The sequence below is a fragment of the Salmo salar genome, chromosome ssa13, assembly GCF_905237065.1.
Source record: "Salmo salar chromosome ssa13, Ssal_v3.1, whole genome shotgun sequence".
Lineage (NCBI taxonomy): Eukaryota > Metazoa > Chordata > Actinopteri > Salmoniformes > Salmonidae > Salmo > Salmo salar.
In genome coordinates, this window is record NC_059454.1 from 23,131,836 (window position 1) to 23,150,499 (window position 18,664).

Here is an 18,664-nt window from a genome sequence, read left to right on the forward strand (position 1 = left end):
TAGATTGGCACTAATTAATATAAATGGGTGATCCATAGGACATGCATGTACTTAACTCAGTCCTCTGCTGGTGGTGACTGGTGAGAAATAGAGACAGAGAGGCTGGTAGTTAGAGGAAGAATTGGGTTACTGAAAGTCGTTTAGACCTGCGGACCTCATGAACAACAATCACAATTAATGATTCACTACTCACTGACTAATGCTGTACAGTGATCCTCAGAAGTCTGGGGTCAAAGAGAAACAGACATGAGTACAATCTGTGTTTTGAAACCACACTATAATTGCTTGTATCAGTAGAACTTTATGTATCAGTCTACCAGTAGTTGAATATCTTGAGATTGGCTACGCTAGGGGTATGGTAACCCGTCCCAGTCACACCTGTACATAATAGCCCTATTGTTATAACAAACATCCATAATTCACCTGATGATCAAACTGATTGAGCTCTCCCTCAATAGGCGGCTCAGCTGCATAGTCAAATCCAATTTTATTTGACACTTGCTTCCTGGATAACGGGTGTAGACTAACAGGAAAATGCTTACTTACAGGTCCATTTCCAACAATGCTGAGTTAAAGATAAGATAAATAATAAAACATGTACTAAAACAATTGTGACACGAGGAATAAATACACAGTGAATAACGAATAAAAAGAACGAGTGAAAATAACATGGCTATATACAGGGAGTAGAACATAACAAAATATATAAAGTATGTGTCAGTTGTGGTGGTAATGATACATACTGTAGGTTGCTGTATGTTGCTGGTGGGCTAAAAGCTGAGCAATGCTGCATCTTTAAGACAACGCGTCATCATCGCATCACATCCACTACTTTACTTTGTAAATGACGTCAACTGCCTCCCAGCCAGCATGCACGCTGCAGCTCTAATTATTTGTAATGGCTGGTATTTCTACATAATATTTGTTGAAATTACCTTTTATCCTAAACTTAGACGGTAGGGGAAGGTCTGCTGTATATTTTATCCAAGAGATTTGAAGGGTATTTGAATTAAAGGTGTCCATTTTTAGGAACCGGCCAAATGATCATAGTTATGCGGCTGCCGCTCTCCGTTATTGTCAGAAATTGAAACTAAGGTAACTATCAATGGTTCGAATGTTTGCTGAAGGAAATGGTTACAGTAGTCATGTTAGTTCATTGTAACGATTAGGTTACCCCGTGGTGATCACTCAGTGTCGGAAACGTTAGGATAATTGAGGATGGAAGAAATATACAATTATTGTACTGTAGGCTAGTTGGCTGTAACCGCTAACATATTTTATTTTGTATTTTTTCCTATTGATAATAGCAGTACCTGCAATCTATCTGGCTGTCGGAAATGGCGATTTTTGCGCTGAACACGCTATCAGTGTTTTTGTTAATATCAAGTTCAATTCACACCACAAGTGCCTCATCAAAGTTGAATATCCCCAAAGTGTTATTACCACTTGCCCGAAGCACCAGAATAAACTTCACATTGGAAGCAACTGAAGGCTGTTACAGATGGTAAGTGAATATCTGTAAAAAGAGATTATCGCTCCTAGAATTACCCGCTAGGAAACAGACAACTGTATTGCTTGGGTCCCCGCAGGTATCGTCTTTCATATCTACTCATAGGTCGTGTGGGACGCGTTGCAACATGAACTGTTACACTGCAGCATATAGTCAAGTAAATCAGGAAGATTTTGTTTAATGGAAAGTAAAGTTCTTTATTGAAGCTATAGTTTTGGGATGGATATAATCTAACACCCATGACCATGCATTGAAAATAACCTACTTGGGATCATGCCCACCGTGAGCCCCAGCCACATGCACCCCATGTCAGGTATCCGCTAGAGCAGGGGTTCCCAAACGTTTTCACTCAGGCCCCCCTTCCTGCGCACGCCACTTCTATTTTTATGGGCACCCTCTTGTCGGGTGAGAGAATTTTGCAGGTTTAAAGCTTATTTCCTGCAATTCTACACATTTTGCTATGTGGTGCAGAGAACATTTTGTGGGTTATATCTTTTCTTTAAATTCTATACATTTTGCCATGTCTAATGTTTATTCGTGTTATATTTGAATGACTTAAACATTACAACAAAAAACGTTAATGACATGGGCTAGTTGATATGGACATTTCTGACAAGTTTATAAATAGCTCTCCAAGGTATATAATGACTGACATGACAAGAGGAACTGATGATGCACTACCCAATTTTGAAATGGCACCTTGTACGTTCTATTACAACTTTGAAGAGTGAGTTGAAAGTTTGGGAACCACTGTGCTAGAGTGTGATGGTCAGTGGGACATGTTCAGCTCTCTGCCTGGTCTGCACAGTGCACACAAACTCCCATTCAGAGCTGACGGTACAAGTTTATAAATACTCTATCAACTTTGTCTTTCATTTTAGAATCTGTGCCTCATCAATCATACATTTCCTGTCAAAACAGATTTTATTCTTTCCTGTCATTAGATAACAGCTTCCAACATGTCCTTGGGCAAAATCTGTTTTCTTAGACCGATTTATGCTCACCAGGTTTTGCTGAAGAGGACAGAAAGCAACCAGATGAAAGCAAAATGCATTTGTTTTGAATAAATACAAGTATTTATATATAAACTTAGATTGTCCCTGGAGTGTCTAAATACAGTACCTTTTCGTACCTCCAGGTCTTCCACCAGACCAGAGGTGGCCAGCATCGAGGCTGTAGAGGCTGACCTCAGCCGACAGTGTTCCCAGAGAGCTGTTCTCCAGGCCTGCTCCACACATTCCTCCAGACTCACCAGCATCATACTGGCTGAGGATGTCGGTACGTAGAGCAGGGCTTTCTAACCAGGTGTAGTAGGACCCCTGGGGGTACTTGGCCTATCCACAGGGGATACATGAGGACTCATGAAACCACAGGCTTACTGGTAAAATTCACATGAGGGGGTACATCAGGGGAACTCTGTGCAGAGCAACAACAAAAAAGGTTGGGAACCACTGGAGTAGAGTACCTGCTTGGATGAAGAGAGAACATCTGCTTATTTGGTGTCAATGCAAATGTCAGTTTATTGTGGCTAAGCTTTTGGTCAAATAGCCTTTGTGGCCTTTTTGAAGCAGCATTACATGAGGCTAACATGAACGGGTGAAGTGCTACTACTTGCTCATCAACTAGTTCATGAGGGTCGAATTGAGATAAGAGCTGTATAGATTCTCTGAATTCTTAATGATAAGGACTTGTTATGCTTCGGTCCTTGGAAGTTGAGGTGATTTAGCCTAAAGGCTTCAGCAGACAATCTACTCAGTGTAGTGCACAAGTCAGCCCTATTAACTATATGTTGAAACATTTCCCTTGATTAGCTGAATCAGGATTGGTAGTGCTGGGTTAGAACAAAAAAGTACATCCCTGTGGGGCCCAGTAAAAGGAATGAAGAACACTGGTTTACAGCATTGTGTAATAGTGTAAATCAGCGGTTTACTCCAATGCTATAGACGGGTTGGGTGTTTAGCAACTATGGGGCAAAACAGACGGGGTTGGCTTAGATTGTTGACAACATGTGAATTATATTTCATCTCCAATGTTTATTGAGAACATTAATACATTTGTACAATGAGCACTTGTTCTCTCTCAAATACATTGTTACATCAAATTTTAGCTACGTCTAAAAAAAGTAAAATAATGGAATTAAAAAATATTAGGAGGAGCAATGTCGGAGTCCGGAGTGCATCTATACATACTTTTGGTCATGAATGTGTATGTCGACACTTGCTCGTTGAACATCTCATTCCAAAATCATGGACATTAATATGGAGTTGCTCCCCCCTTTGCATTAAATAACAGCCTCCACTCTTCTGGGAAGGCTTTCCACTAGATGTTGGAACATTGCTGCGAGGACTTGCTTCCATTCAGCCACGAGCATTACTGAGGTCGGGCACTGATGTTGGGTGATTAGGCCTGGCTCGCAGTCGGTGTTCCAATTCATCCCAAAGAGGTTCGATGGAGTTAAGGTCGGGGCTCTGTGAAGGCCAGTCAAGTTCTTCCACACCCATCTCGACAAACCATTTCTGTATGGACTTCGCTTTGTGCACAGGGGCATTGTCATGCTGAAACAGGAAAGAGCCTTCCCCAAACTGTTGCCACAAAGTTGGAAGCACACGATTGTCTAGAATGGCATTGTATGCTGTAGCGTTAAGATTTCCCTTCACTGGAACTAAGGGACCCGAACCATGACTAACAGCCCCAGACCATTATTCCTCTAACATCAAATGTTACAGTTGGCACTATGCTTTTGGGCAGGTAGCGTTCTTCTGGCATCCTCCAAACACAGATTCATCTGTTGGACTGCCAGATGGTAAAAAGGTGATTTATCACTCCAGAGAATGCGTTTCCACTGCTCCAGAGTCCAATGGCAGCAAGCTTTACACCACTCAAGCTGATGCTTGGCATTCCGGATGGTGATCTTAGGCTTGTGTGCAGCTGCTCGGCCATGGAAACTCATTTCATGAAGCTCCTGACAAACCGTTCTTGTGCTGACGTTGCTTTAAGAGGTAGTTTGGAACTTGGTAGTGAGTATTGTAACAGAGGACAGACTATTTTTACGTGCTTCAGCACTCGGCGGGCCCATCCTGTAAGCTTGTGTGGCCTACCACTTTGCGGTTGAGCCGTTGTTGCTCCTAGACATTTTCACTTCACAATAACAGCACTTACAGTTGACCGGAGCAGCTCTAGCAGGGTAGAGATTTGACAAACTGACATGTTGGAAACGTGGTGTCCTATGACCGCACTGTTGAGTCACTGAGATCTTCAATAAGGTCATTCTACTGCCAATGTTTGTTTGTCTATGGAGATTGCATGGCTGTGTGCTCAATTTTATACACCTGTCAGCAATGAGTGTGGCTGAAATAGCCAAATAGACTAATTTGAAGGGGTGTTCACATACAGTCGTGGCCAAAAGTTTTGAGAATGACAAATATTAATTTCCACTAAGTTTGCTGCTTTAGTGTCTTTAGATATTTTTGTAAGACGTTACTATGGAATACTGAAGTATAATTACAAGCATTTCATAAGTGTCAAAGGCTTTTATTGACAATTACATGAAGTTTATGCAAAGAGTCAATATTTGCAGTGTTGACCCTTCTTTTTCAAGACCTCTGCAATCTGCCCTGGCATGCTGTCAATTAACTTCTGGGCCACATCCTGTCTGATTGCAGCTCATTCTTGCATCCATCATTCCTTGGGCATCCATCATTCCTTCAATTCTGACAAGTTTCCCAGTCCCTGCCGATGGAAAAACATCCCCACAGCATGATGCTGCCACCACCATGCTTCAATGTGGGGATGGTGTTCTTGGGGTGATGAGAGATGTTGTGTTTGTGCCAGACATAGCGTTTTCCTTGATGGCGAAAAAGCTCAATTTTAGTCTCATCTGACCAGAGTACCTTCTTCCATATGTTTAGGGAGTGTACCACATGCCTTTTGGTGAACACCAAACGTGTTTGTTTCTTCTTAAGCAATGTCTTTTTTCTGGCCACTCTTTCGTAAAGCCCAGCTCTGTGTAGTGTACGGCTTAAAGTGGTCCTATGGACAGATACTCCAATTGCCGCTGTGGAGCTTTGCATCTCCTTCAGGGCTATCTTTGGTCTCTTTGTTGCCTCTCTGATTAATGCCCTCCTTGCCTGGTCTGTGAGTTTTTTTGGGCGGCCCTCTCTTGGCAGGTTTGTTGTGGTGCCATATTCTTTCCATTTTTTAATAATGGATTTAATGGTGCTCCATGGGATGTTCAAAGTTTCAGATTTTTTTTAAACCCAACCCTGATCTGTACTTCTCCACAACTTTGTCCATGACCTGTTTGGAGAGCTTCTTAGTCTTCATGGTGCCACTTGCTTGTTGGTGCCTCTTGCTTAGTGGTGTTGCAGATTCTGAGTTTTTTCAGAACAGGTGTGTGTATATATACACTGAGATCATGTGACTGATCATGTGACACTTAGATTGCACACAGGTGGACTTTATTTAACTAATTATGTGACTTCTGAAGGTAATTGGTTGCACCAGATCTTATTTAGGGGCTTCATAGCAAAGGGGTGAATACATACAGTGGGGGGAAAAAGTATTTGATCCCCTGCTGATTTTGTGCGTTTGTCCACTTACAAAGAAATGATCAGTCTATAATTTTAATAGTAGGTTTATTTGAACAGTGAGAGACAGAATAGCAACAAAAAAATCCAGAAAAACGCATGTCAAAAATGTTATAAAATGATTTGCATTTTAATGAGGGAAATAAGTATTTGACCCCTCTGCAAAACATGACTTAGTAATTGGTGGCAAAACCCTTGTTGGCAATCAGAGGTCAGATGTTTCTTGTAGTTGGCCACCAGGTTTGAACACATCTCAGGAGGGATTTTGTCCTACTCCTCTTTGCAGATCTTCTCCAAGTCATTAAGGTTTCGAGGCTGACGTTTGGCAACTCGAACCTTCAGCTCCCTCCCCAGATTTTCTATGGGATTAAGGTCTGGAGACTGGCTAGGCCACTCCAGGACCTTAATGTGCTTCTTCTTGAGCCACTCCTTTGTTGCCTTAGCCGTGTGTTTTGGGTCATTGTCATGCTGGAATACCTATCCACGAGCCATTTTCAATGCCCTGGCTGAGGGAAGGAGGTTCTCACCCAAGATTTGACGGTACATGGCCCCGTCCATCGTCCCTTTGATGCGGTGAAATTGTCCTGTCCTCTTAGCAGAAAAACACCCCCAAAGCATAATGTTTCCACCTCCATGTTTGACGGTGGAGATGGTGTTCTTGGGGTCATAGGCAGCATTCCTCCTCCTCCTCCAAACACGTTGAGTTGATGTCAAAGAGCTCCATTTTGGTCTCATCTGACTACAACACTTTCACCAGTTGTCCTCCGAATCATTCAGATGTTCATTGGCAGACTTCAGACGGGCCTGTATATGTTTTCTTGAGCAGGGGGACCTTGCGGGCGCTGCAGGATTTCAGTCCTTCACGGCATAGTGTGTTACCAATTGTTTTCTTGGTGACTATGGTCCCAGCTGCCTTGAGATCATTGACAAGATCCTCCCGTGTAGTTCTGGGCTGATTCCTCACCGTTCTCATGATCATTGCAACTCCACGAGGTGAGATCTTGCATGGAGCCCCAGGCCGAGGGCTATTGACAGTTCTTTTTTGTTTCTTCCATTTGCGAATAATCACACCAAATGTTGTCACCTTCTCCCCAATCTGCTTGGCGATGGTCTTGTAGCCCATTCCAGCCTTGTGTAGGTCTACAATCTTGTCCCTGACATCCTTGGAGAGCTCTTTGGTCTTGGCCATGGTAGAGAGTTTGGAATCTGATTGATTGCTTCTGTGGACAGGTGTCTTTTTTACAGGTAACAAGCTGACCTTGTGAAGATTCTGGAGGAAACGGGTACAAAATTATCTATATCTACAGTAAAACGAGTCCCATATCGACATAACCTGAAAGACCGCTCAGCAAGGAAGAAGCCACTGCTCCAAAACCGCTATAAAAAAGCCAGACTACGGTTTGCAATTGCACATGGGGACTAAGATTGTACTTTTTGGAGAAATTCCCACTGGTCTGATGAAACAAAAATATAACTGTTTGGCCATAATGACATCGTTATATTTGGAAGAAAATGGGGAGGATTGCAAGCCAAAAAACACCATCCCAACCGTGAAGCATGGGGGTGGCAGCATCATGTTGTGGGGGTGCTTTGCTGCAGGAGGGACTGGTGCACTTCACAAAATAGATGGCATCATGATATCTGATATCCAAAAGTTCTTTCCAGCTGTGTGTAATATTGCAAAGAACATTCTAGGCTAATAAGGTGAGAAATAACAAAAAAAAGACTGCAAAGTTGCTTAGGAGCATCTTCACCTCAAAACAAGACATGGTATCAAGAACAAGATAAAACTAGCTGAAATAAGCCACCTACAAATCAAATCCCCACATGGCAGCTTCTTGTCATTGTTGCTAGCTCTCTGGCCATCCAGAATTACAACAACACCCAGACTTCTGCCACGTTGTACAGCCTGATACTGAATGTAGCCCAGGACTCATCACAGCATGACCTATCAAACCTCAGCAGAGTTAGCCACAACTGATTCCTGACTTTTTTTTTTATATTCACTTCTGGTTCTGTAGATGTCTCAAATGTTGATACAGTACCTGTGTATGTGACTCGTTTCCCCTCTCCACAGTAACGGGACAGGTGCTGCGCTGTGATGCCATCGTGGACATAATCAGTGAGATCCAGATAGTGTCCACCACCAGAGAGCTGCACCTGGAGGACTCGCCATTGGAACTGAAGATCCACGCACTGGACTCTGAAGGTGAGTGTTCAAGGATACACTCTTACTTATGTTTTATTTGACAGTTTGTGTCAGTGGTTCTCTTTTGGTCAACAAAGACCTTTTTACATTGGCATGTGCTGTCATCATAACACCTACCTATGTAATAACACTGTATTACTCTAACATTGTATCATAAAGTCCTGATTCCACTTATGTGTTTTTTTTACAATATTGCTATGTATCAACATGTCAATACAATGTTACTAGAGTAATTACAGTGTGCCTACAGAGATATAAGAACAACTGAAAAGTGCTACCCACTTCAGTATACTGCGTAGAGAGATCCACATTGTTGTGTGCACTAGTGATGATTGTGATGTCGTGAGGCAGGCCTTCCATGTCGTGAGGCAGCTGTTAATTTCCCTGTTTGTTCTGTCTCACTGGTTTCATTATGGCCAGGCACAGACACTCTTTTACATGAGCTGGCGCCACAACCTGATTCTCTTTGATGACAGCCCCAAAGCCGCATTGCATTTCGGTGTTTGTTTTGGCCTTGATGTGTACTACGCTCAGAGCTGTCAAATGGAATCGCTAAAATATCGTGTTGAGAGGATTGCTGGTTTTGTTTGGGCTTATGTGACTGCAACCTTTAGGGACTTGTCAAACTAGTGTGCTCTATTTTCAGTCTTGTCCACATTGATTTATCCTTTATATGCGTAAACAACAATAGTAATTGTGTGATGTTGGGGATGCAGGGTTGTGTTCCAAACAAAATCATTACAATTGTGCTTGGTTTACTTCTGCAACGGCACAGCTAGGAGAGCTCATCAAAGCTGTTGAAGACTCTTCTTGGAGTCATAAGTGCATTTAAAGGACTTTACTGCACTCTTTGTCATTTATTTGATCTAATGTTGCACCTACCCCACATTTTCCAGGATTTTCTTTATCAACAAATGCTGCAAAAAGTACAGTAAATGTAAAATAGACATGAATTCAACAGTGTAGTGTTTTGATTCAGTCTTGTCAGGTAAACTGTTGTCCTCACCTTTGGTCTAATCATTTTCCCATAATCTCCAAACTGTTCCCTTTTAATTCCTACCATGCTTTTCATATTTCTTCTGTAAGAAACATTTCAATTTAGCCCTATCCATATAGGCCAATTCTTACGAGTGTAAATGGTTAAGTCCTTTCAACACTTCACATCAAATTCACAAGACAATGTTTTGCATGTCGCATGTAATATATATTTTTAATTGAAAATTAAATTGGGCCATCTACATTTTTATGTACATTAAATCAAATCCCAAGCAATGGGCGCATATGTTAAGCCATGTCTCTAACCCCCAAATTGTTAATTGTGCAGGAAACACCTTCAGTAGTCTGGCGAGCTTGGTGTTTGATTGGACCATAGTGAAAGATGCCCACATGGATGGTTTCCCTGACTCCTACACCTCATTACGGTGAGTTCCTCCACGTTGCCATGCATTCAACCCTGGAGAAAGGAGCCTGCCTGTAGGAGTGAACGTAAAAGTAGATGGTCAACAACGTCATTATAACAACAACTGGTTTAAGGATGGCAGTTCAATGCAAAGTCAATCTAACCTGTGATTTATCAGGTTATTTGAATACATTTGTATATGATTTGCCTTGTGCCAGAATAGTATATGATAGACCTCAGGTTATCTTATCACAAGTTCAACATATTACGTAGGTTAATTGTAAGATGTCAATTTGTCACTGTCAATAATAGGCTTGTTATGCATTTTCCATCCCTCAAGGGTTCTTAAATTCTCTGAGTCTACTTACACCCCCTCTGGTTACATCTCTGAGATGGAGAGAGTGGGGAAACAGGGAGATATCATCTTGGTGTCAGGACTGAAAACGGGCCACGCTAAGCTCAAGGCGAAAATACAAGAATCGCTGTATAAGGTATTCCGTTTAATAATTTCCTGAATTTCTTACCTTGTTCTTGAAGTAGTCTGTGGAGATGGAATATCATACTCTATAGTTAAGAATCAAATACTGGCTCAAGGACTGCAATCAGATGTATTTTTAGGAGCGAGGGACAGGAACATCAGAGGAGTAGAAGAACTTTAGCTCCTTTTAAAATAGTTTCCTTCGATCATCTCAGCTCGTGGCTGGCAGACAGCAGCCCTCCAGGGGTATAGACGGCTATAAATAACAGGCTGACTTGCGTTACTGTGATGTCACAGCTAGTAGAGTTAGTCTAGCCATCTGGACCGTCGCCAGGCGATGACCTGTTTGCTATGAGGTCACCCGTCTGAAAATAAAAAACCTCCAGGGTCATAAGATGGACCTAATATTAGTCAGAGATGACAGAACCACTGTGGGATGTTGTAGAACAGTCAGTTATAGGTAGCCTAGCTGTTAAGTGTTGGGCCAGTAACTGAAAGGTTGCAGGTTTGAAAGCTCGAGCCGACTAGGTGAACAAATCTGCCGACGTGCCCTTGAGCAAGGCACTTAACCCTAATTACTACTGTTAGTTGATCCGGATAAGTGTCTGCTAAATGACTGAAATGTAAATGTAATGATGCAAAATATGATTGCAAAGTTGACTAAATCAAATTGTATTTGTCACATGCTTTGTAGACAACAGGTCTAGAGTAAAGGTGAAATGCTTACTTACGGGTCCATTTCCAACAGTGCAGAGGTAAAGATTAGATAAAATAGAAATAGTGATACGAGGAATAAATACACAGTAAATAACGAGTAAAAATGACATGACTATATACAGTACCGAGTTGATGTGCAGGGGTACGAGGTAATTGACGTAGCTATGAACTATACATATACACTACTGTTCAAATGTTTAGCATCACTTAGAAATGTCCTTGTTTTTGATAGAAAATCTAATTTGTTGTCCATTAAAATAACATCAAATTGATCAGAAATACAGTGTAGACATTGTTAATGTTGTAAATGACTATTGTAGCTGGACACTGCTGATTTGTTATGGAATATCTGCATAGGCCCATTATCAGCAACCATCACTCCTGTGTTCCAATGGCACGTTGTGTTAGCTAAAGAAAGTTTAGCATTTTAAAAGGCTAATTGATCATTAGAAAACCCTTTTGCAATTATGTTAGCACAGCTGAAAACTGTTGTTCTTATTAAAGAAGCAATAAAACTGGCCGCCTTTAGACTAGTTGAGTATCTGGAGCATCAGCATTTGTGGGTTTGATTACATGCTCAAAATGGCCAGAAACAAAGAACTTTCTTCTGAAACTCGTCAGCCTATTCTTGTTCTGAGAAATGAAGGCTATTCCATGCTAGAAATTGCCAAGAAACTGAAGCTCTCGCACAACGCTGTGTACTACTCTCTTCACAGAACAGCGCAAACTGGCTCTAACAAGAATAGAAAGAGTGGGAGGCCCCAGTGCACAACTGAGCAAGAGGACAAGTACATTAGAGGGTCTAGTTTGAGAAACAGACGCCTCACAAGTCCTCAACTGGCAGCTTCATTAAATAGTACATGCAAAACACCAGTCTCAACTTCAAAAGTGAAGAGGCGACTCCAGGATGCTGGCCTTCTAGGCAGAGTTCCTCTGTCCAGTGTCTGTTCTTTTGCCCATCTTCAATTTTTATTGGCTAGTCTGAGATATGGCTTTTTCTTTACAACTGCCTGGAAGGCAGAGGATGGAGCATTCATCAACCTGTACGGCATGATGAGGTACTCCGTCTTCCACTTGTCTCCCTCCCGGATACGCACCAGATTGTAAGCGCTCCTGAGATCTAGTTTGGTGAAGAAGCGCGCCCCGTGCATTGACTCAATCGCCGTGGCGATAAGAGGTAGCGGGTAACTGTACCTCAGTGATCTGATTTCGGCCTCGATAGTCAATACACGGGCGCAGACCTCCCTCCTTCTTCACAAAAAAGAAACTCGAGGAGGTGGGTGAAGTGAAGGACCGACTGTACCCCTGACGCAGGGATTCGGAGACATGTTTCCATAGCCGCCGTCTCCGCCTGTGACAGGGGATACATGTGACTCCTGGGAAGTGCGGTGTCTACCAGGAGATTTATCGCACAATCCCCCCCGTCGATGGGGTGGTAATTGAGTCGCCTTCTTTTTGGAGAAGGCGAGAGCCAAATCGGCCTATTCGGGGGGAATGTGCACGGTGGAGACCTGGTCTGGACTCTCCACCGTAGTAGCACCAACAGAAACCCCATAACACCTCCCCGAGCACTCTCGCGACCACCCTGTGAGAGCCCTCCATTGCCATGAAACAGTGGGGTCATGACAAGCTAACCATGGTAGGCCTAGCACCACGGGAAACGCAGGACAGTCAATGAGGAAGAGACTGATTCTCTCCTTGTGCCCCCCCCCCGCGTCACCATGCCCAGAGGAGCGGTGGCCTCCCTAATCAACCCTGACCCTAATGGTCGACTGTCTAAGGCGTGAACTGGGAAGGGCATAGCCACTGGAATGATGGGGATTCCTAAACTATGGGCGAGTAAAGGTGATATTTAGTTATTTTATTTTTTTCATAATTTGCTAGAATTTCTACATATCTCTTTTTGCTTTGTCATTAAGGGGTATTGTGTGTATTATTATTTATTTTTTTATTCTCAATTGACTCCATTTTAGAATAAGGCTGTAACGTAACAAAATGTGGACAAAGTGGTCTGAATACTTTCCGAATGCACTGTATAGATATGAGATCTCGGGAATCGCCCATCAATTTTTTTTAAATCAAGCTGATTTTTAGGCCATATTGCCCAGCCTTAGGACGATGGTGGTCTGCTTGAAACATGTAGGTATTATAGACTGGGTCAGGGAGAGGTTGAAAATGTCAGTGAAGACACTTGCCAGCTGGTCATGCTCTCAGTAGGCGTCCTGGCAATCCATCTGGATCTGTGGCCTTGTGAATGTTAACCTGTTTAAAGGTCTTACTCACACCGGCTTTCTTATCAGCGTTAGTGTCCCGCTCCTTGAAAGTGGCAGCTCTAGCCTTTAGATCAGTCCGGATGTTGCCTGTAATCCATGGCTTCTGGTTGGGATATGTATGTACAGTGACTGTGGGGACGTTGTCATCGATGCACTTATTAATGAAGCCGGTAACTGATGGGGTAAACTGCTTAATGCCATCGGATGAATCTCAGAACATATTCCAGTCTGTGCTAGCAAAACAGTCCTGTAGCTTAGCATTCGCTTCATTGGACCACTTCAGAATTGAGCGTGTCACTGGTACTTCCTGTTAGAGTTTTTGCTTGTAAGCAAGAATCAGGAAGATAAAGTTATGGTCATATTTGCCAAATGGAGGGAGAGCTTTATGTGTTTCTGTGTGTGGAGTAAATGTGATCTAGAGTTTAGATTAAACATTTGATTAAAGGCGTACCTTTGAGGGTTGGTCGCTATTGATGGCGTGTGAATCATACTGCAATGGAGTTGGTCTGGTTTCTTGATGTAGCAAATGGCATGTGCCGTTTGTACGCCGTGCTTTAACTATGATATCCACCCTTCACAAAGAATGTAGGTGCAGCAGAGGTGAAACTGCTGATTCTGGAGAACATCCTGCTGAGCCCTGCATGTGATGTCTACCTGCTGGTGGGCACATCCATCCAATACAAGGTCCAGAAGATCAGACAGGGAAAGATCACAGGTGGGTCTGAACTTGCACTATACAGTCAAGCATATCATTCTATGCATTTACAAATCCAATGATGTATCGACAATAGTCACAAAAAAGGGTGTCTAGAAAAGTATTGAATTGTGTCATTGGATACAGTAATGTAGTATCAAGAATGATTAGATGGTATTCATATCACAGTTCAGGGTGTATACTGTCCATCCCATCTATGTAAGAAATAGTTAATGAAGACAAATCATGAAGAGCTGACCCAGGGTAATGTGTTCCAGAGATCTCCATGCCCTGTGATCAATATGAGCTGTACCTCCAGGACGGTGTGGCTGGTGCTGATGGAAACACTGACCTGGCTGTGGCTAGTCTGGACCAGAGCACCTCCACTGTTAACGCCCTGCAGCTGGGACACATCAACGTGCTGCTGGATCACAAGAGTTTCCTTTTTAAGACAACATACACTTCATATGATCTTGATCAGTTTAGGTCTGAGACTCCTCTACAGTGCTATAACATTAGTTGGTAATTAGCAGCATCTAAAACAAATATAAAAAAAATATATATTGGGTAGTGCATCAGCAGTTTTCCTCTTGTCATGGCAGACCTTGGAGAGCTATTTATAAGAAATGTTCAGATCAACTAGTCCATGTCAGCTAATGTTTTTAAGCTAGGTTTTTTAGCCCATTGATTTTGTTGTAATGTTTGAGTCACTCATGGCAAAATGTGTAAAATTGCAGAAAGTTAGCTGTAAAAAATGATACCTGCCCCATAGCAAAATGTGTAGAATTGCAGGAATTTAGTTTTTAAATGGCAAAAAATAAATGTGCATAGGATGTTCCCCGATGATGGAAGGGGGACCCGTCTGAAAAGTTGGAGAACCACTGGTTTATTTTAATGTAATGACATACAATGGTGTGTACCATGAATGGTGTGTACCATGAATGGTGTTCATGTAGGGATTCATGATTAGGTAAGTTGAGTGTTCCGTTCTCTCATATCGTTCTCAGTGGCTTGCAGAGACGGGCAGTAATATAACAGGACTTGACAGTCTGGGGGGGAACATGTCTAGCTAAAGCTCACTACTTAAGACTTATCCCAGCAGGTTGTATTGTGCATTTGACAAACACAAGATTTAAACTGTGCTTAAAATGGTCCCTGTATGCCTCTCTTTGTATAACCTAACTTTATTGTCCTTAACAATTGCTCAGGCCTTCGCATGCAAAGGGTGTCTCGCATGCCCAACGGGACTCTGTATGTTGTGGAACCGGTATACTTGGGTATGGCTGCATGCGTTTTGTTCATCCTTGTGCATTAGTGAAGCATTTAAAGTAAACCATTGTCAGTTATTGAGTGATTTCTGAACTACATATCCTGTTTCAGTTCAAATTATAACCTGTTTTACCAGGATTGACGATGAATCCTGTAGAGAGCTGGGTTCTAGAAACAGGACGAGTGTATAATATCCTCATCGAAGTGTTTGACAAGTCAAGCAATAGGATTTACTTATCCGATGTAAGTAAGCTCAGCCTAAGTTGTCTTAATTCTACACCATTGTTTGTTATGTTTGTCAAAACACTGTCGCACTCCCTCTTATAAAATGGAAACTAGATTTTTTTTGTTAAATAGTTTGGCATATCCCTCTTGATGTCTAATCAACTGCAGACTGAGCTATAGCTGGGACACATTCAAATACTGGAAAGGAACATTTTGAATTTTTTATGGAGTTTCTATGTTATCATCTCAGCCAGATTGTATGCACTGTCCTCTCTTTAATGGTTAGGTTTTTTCCACACTTTTAGAGGTCCAATGCAGCTTTTTTTTATCTCAATATCAAATGATTTCTGTGTAACAATTAGATACCATACTGTGTATGTTTTCAATTAAAATGGTCAAAAATATACAAAAATGCCTGCACAGCAATGAGCAATTTCTCAAGCAAGAATTTTGCCAGGACTGTCTGGGAGTGGTTTGAGTGGGGTGGGGGAAAAAGGAAAATGACCTGTGGTTGGCAGAGAGGTTTCTTAATGGTCTAACTAATTTACCGGCTGGTGATGTTCCCAGGCACGCCAAAACTCCAGAAATTGAGGCAGTCTTTTCAAACGGCTCTTACATTAAAAGGGCGTCATCATAATTTTCACAATTTCAGTATTATTCCAACCTAATAGTGTGGAAATGTATATAAATCGTAGGAAAATCACGCTTTTAGACTGCACTGGGCCTTTAAAACAGTTGTTCACTCTCTCATTCCCCTCTGTATTTTTAAGTGCTACTATCTTGATTGTTTGTGCTTGCAGAACATCAGGATCGAAGCTGTGTTTCCAGATGAGTACTTTGAGATTCTAGAGTCCTCCCTGAATGGGTCCTACCACCGTGTCAAGGCTTTGAACAACGGGCTAACACTAATTGATGCTACACTCAAATCTGTAGTGGATCATGTGAGTTTTGTAGAAACCTTGGATTAGTTTCTTTGCAGATTTTTTATTAGTTGTTATCTTACTTTAATACTTTATGCTATCTTATAGAATTGTGAGAGATCATGATCATTAGTTAGAAACAGCCTGGCTATGTCTTAACAAGGTTGTGTTTGTGTTCTAGGATGGAGGAGTCCATGAGCTGGCAAACCCAGTCCACAATGAACAGGATGTAGAAATCTACAATCCCATAGTCCTCAGTCCCAGTATCCTCACGTTTCCATGGCAGCCCAAGGTTGGAGCCTACCAGTACACAATACGGGTATTTGTCCCTGTTAAATACAACATATGTTCACTGTTATTTCTGTTGGAACTCATGCTGAAGAATCTCTCACATCAGCCACAGTGAATTACACATCACTTCCGTCAAGTTCTGTGTTTGTGTATAATATTTTATATTTAGACATTTTGTGAATCTTCTTTCGCTATTTCTTATAACTACCTACTAATTTGTATAAGGCCAGACACTGACTTAGAATGACAGATACAAGTTAGAGTGTCTCTTGAACTTGATGTATTGCAGACTCTGTGTCAATATTTACCCATGTTGCATTGTGTCCCAGGCAGCTGGAGGCAGTGGGAATTTCAGCTGGTCCTCCTCTAACCTAGCCGTTGCCACGGTGACAGTGAAAGGAGTGATGACGACCGTCAGTGACATTGGCGTCAGTGTGGTATACGCCCATGATGTCCGCAACCCAATGCACTATGGAACGATGAAGGTGACCGTATAGCCCTCCCCTAACTCATTTTACAGGATGTGAAGGATCACTGGTCAATGCAGTGAATTGTATAGTTACATATCTTACATCTTTATCAACTGTACTAGTTAGTCGTTGTTAACATGTTTCCAAACATTATACGTCAATGAAAATAATTAAACAAATCCATAGAAAATGAAGAACATTGTCTGGACTTCAGCTGTTTCTTCTGACCTGTCTCACTGTCCTCTTAACCCCCACACCCAGGTGTACGTGGTGGAGCCCGTGGGGATGGATTTCTCTCCCTGCCCGGTGGAGGCCCGCGTGCGCCTTGCGCTGGAGCTGCCCCTCCGGATCTTTGGCCTGCTAGGGGAGGGGGGAGGAGAGGAACGGGTGATGCTGAGCGACTGCAGCCACATTGACCTGCAGGTGGAGGAGGAGAACCAGGGGGTGTTCCAGCTGCTGGAGGGTGAGAAACGCCCCCACGCTTGGGTCATAAAACTCTGACAGTACTGTACCTGTGGCGGCAGGTAGGCTAACAGTTAAGAGCGTTGGGCCAGTAACCGAAAAAAGTTACGAGCCGACTAGGTGAAAAATCTGTCTGTACCCTTGAGAAAGGCACTTAACCCTAATTGCTCTGGATAAGAGCTTCTGCTAAATGACAAAAAAAACTGTAAATGTACCTAGCTGGGGGGCAGAGCCTTCACAAAGACCCTCTGTAGTGTTCAGTTTATCCTTCTCATATTGGCAATATGGTTTTAATTTCCCTCAAAGCTCTCTTGATCCACGGAAGAACATAAGATCTACCACTTCAATTGCCTTCCTTGATATATGTTATTGCTTGCCTGGGACATATTGTTGTCTGTGTTGGATAAGAGATGTTGGATAAGAGATGTGTATGAAAGATGGCAGAATTTGGTCCTCTAGGACTGGGATTGCAGCCATATGACTCTCGCTCTCTCTTTCTCCCCCTCCCTCCTTCCTTCCCTACAGGTAGACTGGCTCCAGGGCAGAACCACTGCAGTGGGGTAAGGGCCCAGGCTCTAGCCACAGGATACACAGCCCTAACGGTCAGCTACACCCACGGCAATGTCTACCTCAGTGCCAAGATCACCATCGCTGCCTACCCACCACTCAAAGTGAGTCTATGCCCCTGTACCTGTACCTGAGGGCATGGCCTATTCACACACATGGATTTCATATTGGTTTACTTAAATCTTTTCCCCTATCGAAGGGACACAAAGAAACTTAAGGTTAAAGGGGTAATCTACCCCCAGATATAAAAATCATGAAACTCCTGTCAATTTGGTGAAAACCTTTGTTCTGTCAGTGGGTAAAATAAAACATTTCCCCATGATTTAACTTCTAAGTGGTGCATCTGTGAAAATCTGGACACCGTCTAGGAATGTGTCATAGCTACATAATTGTCGTTGCTGGGGGGGGAGAATCACATTTCAGGCTTTTAAAACGATTACCTGCACTCCAGATCGCCAAATCAGCCAATAGATGGTATGGGCATACTGTCTAGAACACATCCGTCCGTTTTCAAGACAAGGTACATATTTCTCTTCGATGTGCTCAATCTAAAATCTTTCTCCAAGTACCATGTCGCAATGTGCTCTGTCTGTG

General features: G+C 42.5%; 1 protein-coding gene across 8 annotated transcripts in view; it reads left to right on the top strand.

The window, feature by feature from the left end:
- Nucleotides 1–848: 848 nt before the first annotated feature.
- LOC106566759 (nuclear pore membrane glycoprotein 210) overlaps nt 849–18,664 on the top strand; it is a 50,116-nt gene continuing 32,300 nt past the window's right edge. For 4 of the 8 annotated variants that reach the window (XR_001319935.2, XR_006758516.1, XR_006758515.1 and 1 more), the window contains exons 1-15: nt 849–1,095; nt 1,308–1,504; nt 2,649–2,788; nt 8,174–8,305; nt 9,630–9,726; nt 10,045–10,195; nt 13,755–13,887; nt 14,145–14,303; nt 15,075–15,143; nt 15,272–15,378; nt 16,161–16,301; nt 16,462–16,599; nt 16,901–17,056; nt 17,303–17,504; nt 18,029–18,174. Coding sequence is in view for 5 of the 8 variants with exons in the window: in XM_014135123.2 (XP_013990598.2) it covers nt 1,338–1,504; nt 2,649–2,788; nt 8,174–8,305; nt 9,630–9,726; nt 10,045–10,195; nt 13,755–13,887; nt 14,145–14,303; nt 15,075–15,143; nt 15,272–15,378; nt 16,161–16,301; nt 16,462–16,599; nt 16,901–17,056; nt 17,303–17,504; nt 18,029–18,174 (1,938 nt within the window). In the remaining 3 variants the exon portion in view is untranslated. Of the gene's footprint in view, nt 1,096–1,307; nt 1,505–2,648; nt 2,789–8,173; nt 8,306–9,629; nt 9,727–10,044; nt 10,196–13,754; nt 13,888–14,144; nt 14,304–15,074; nt 15,144–15,271; nt 15,379–16,160; nt 16,302–16,461; nt 16,600–16,900; nt 17,057–17,302; nt 17,505–18,028; nt 18,175–18,664 lie in introns of those variants that run through there. The other 4 variants (XM_014135124.2, XM_014135125.2, XM_045693060.1 and 1 more) reach the window with 4 other exon arrangements.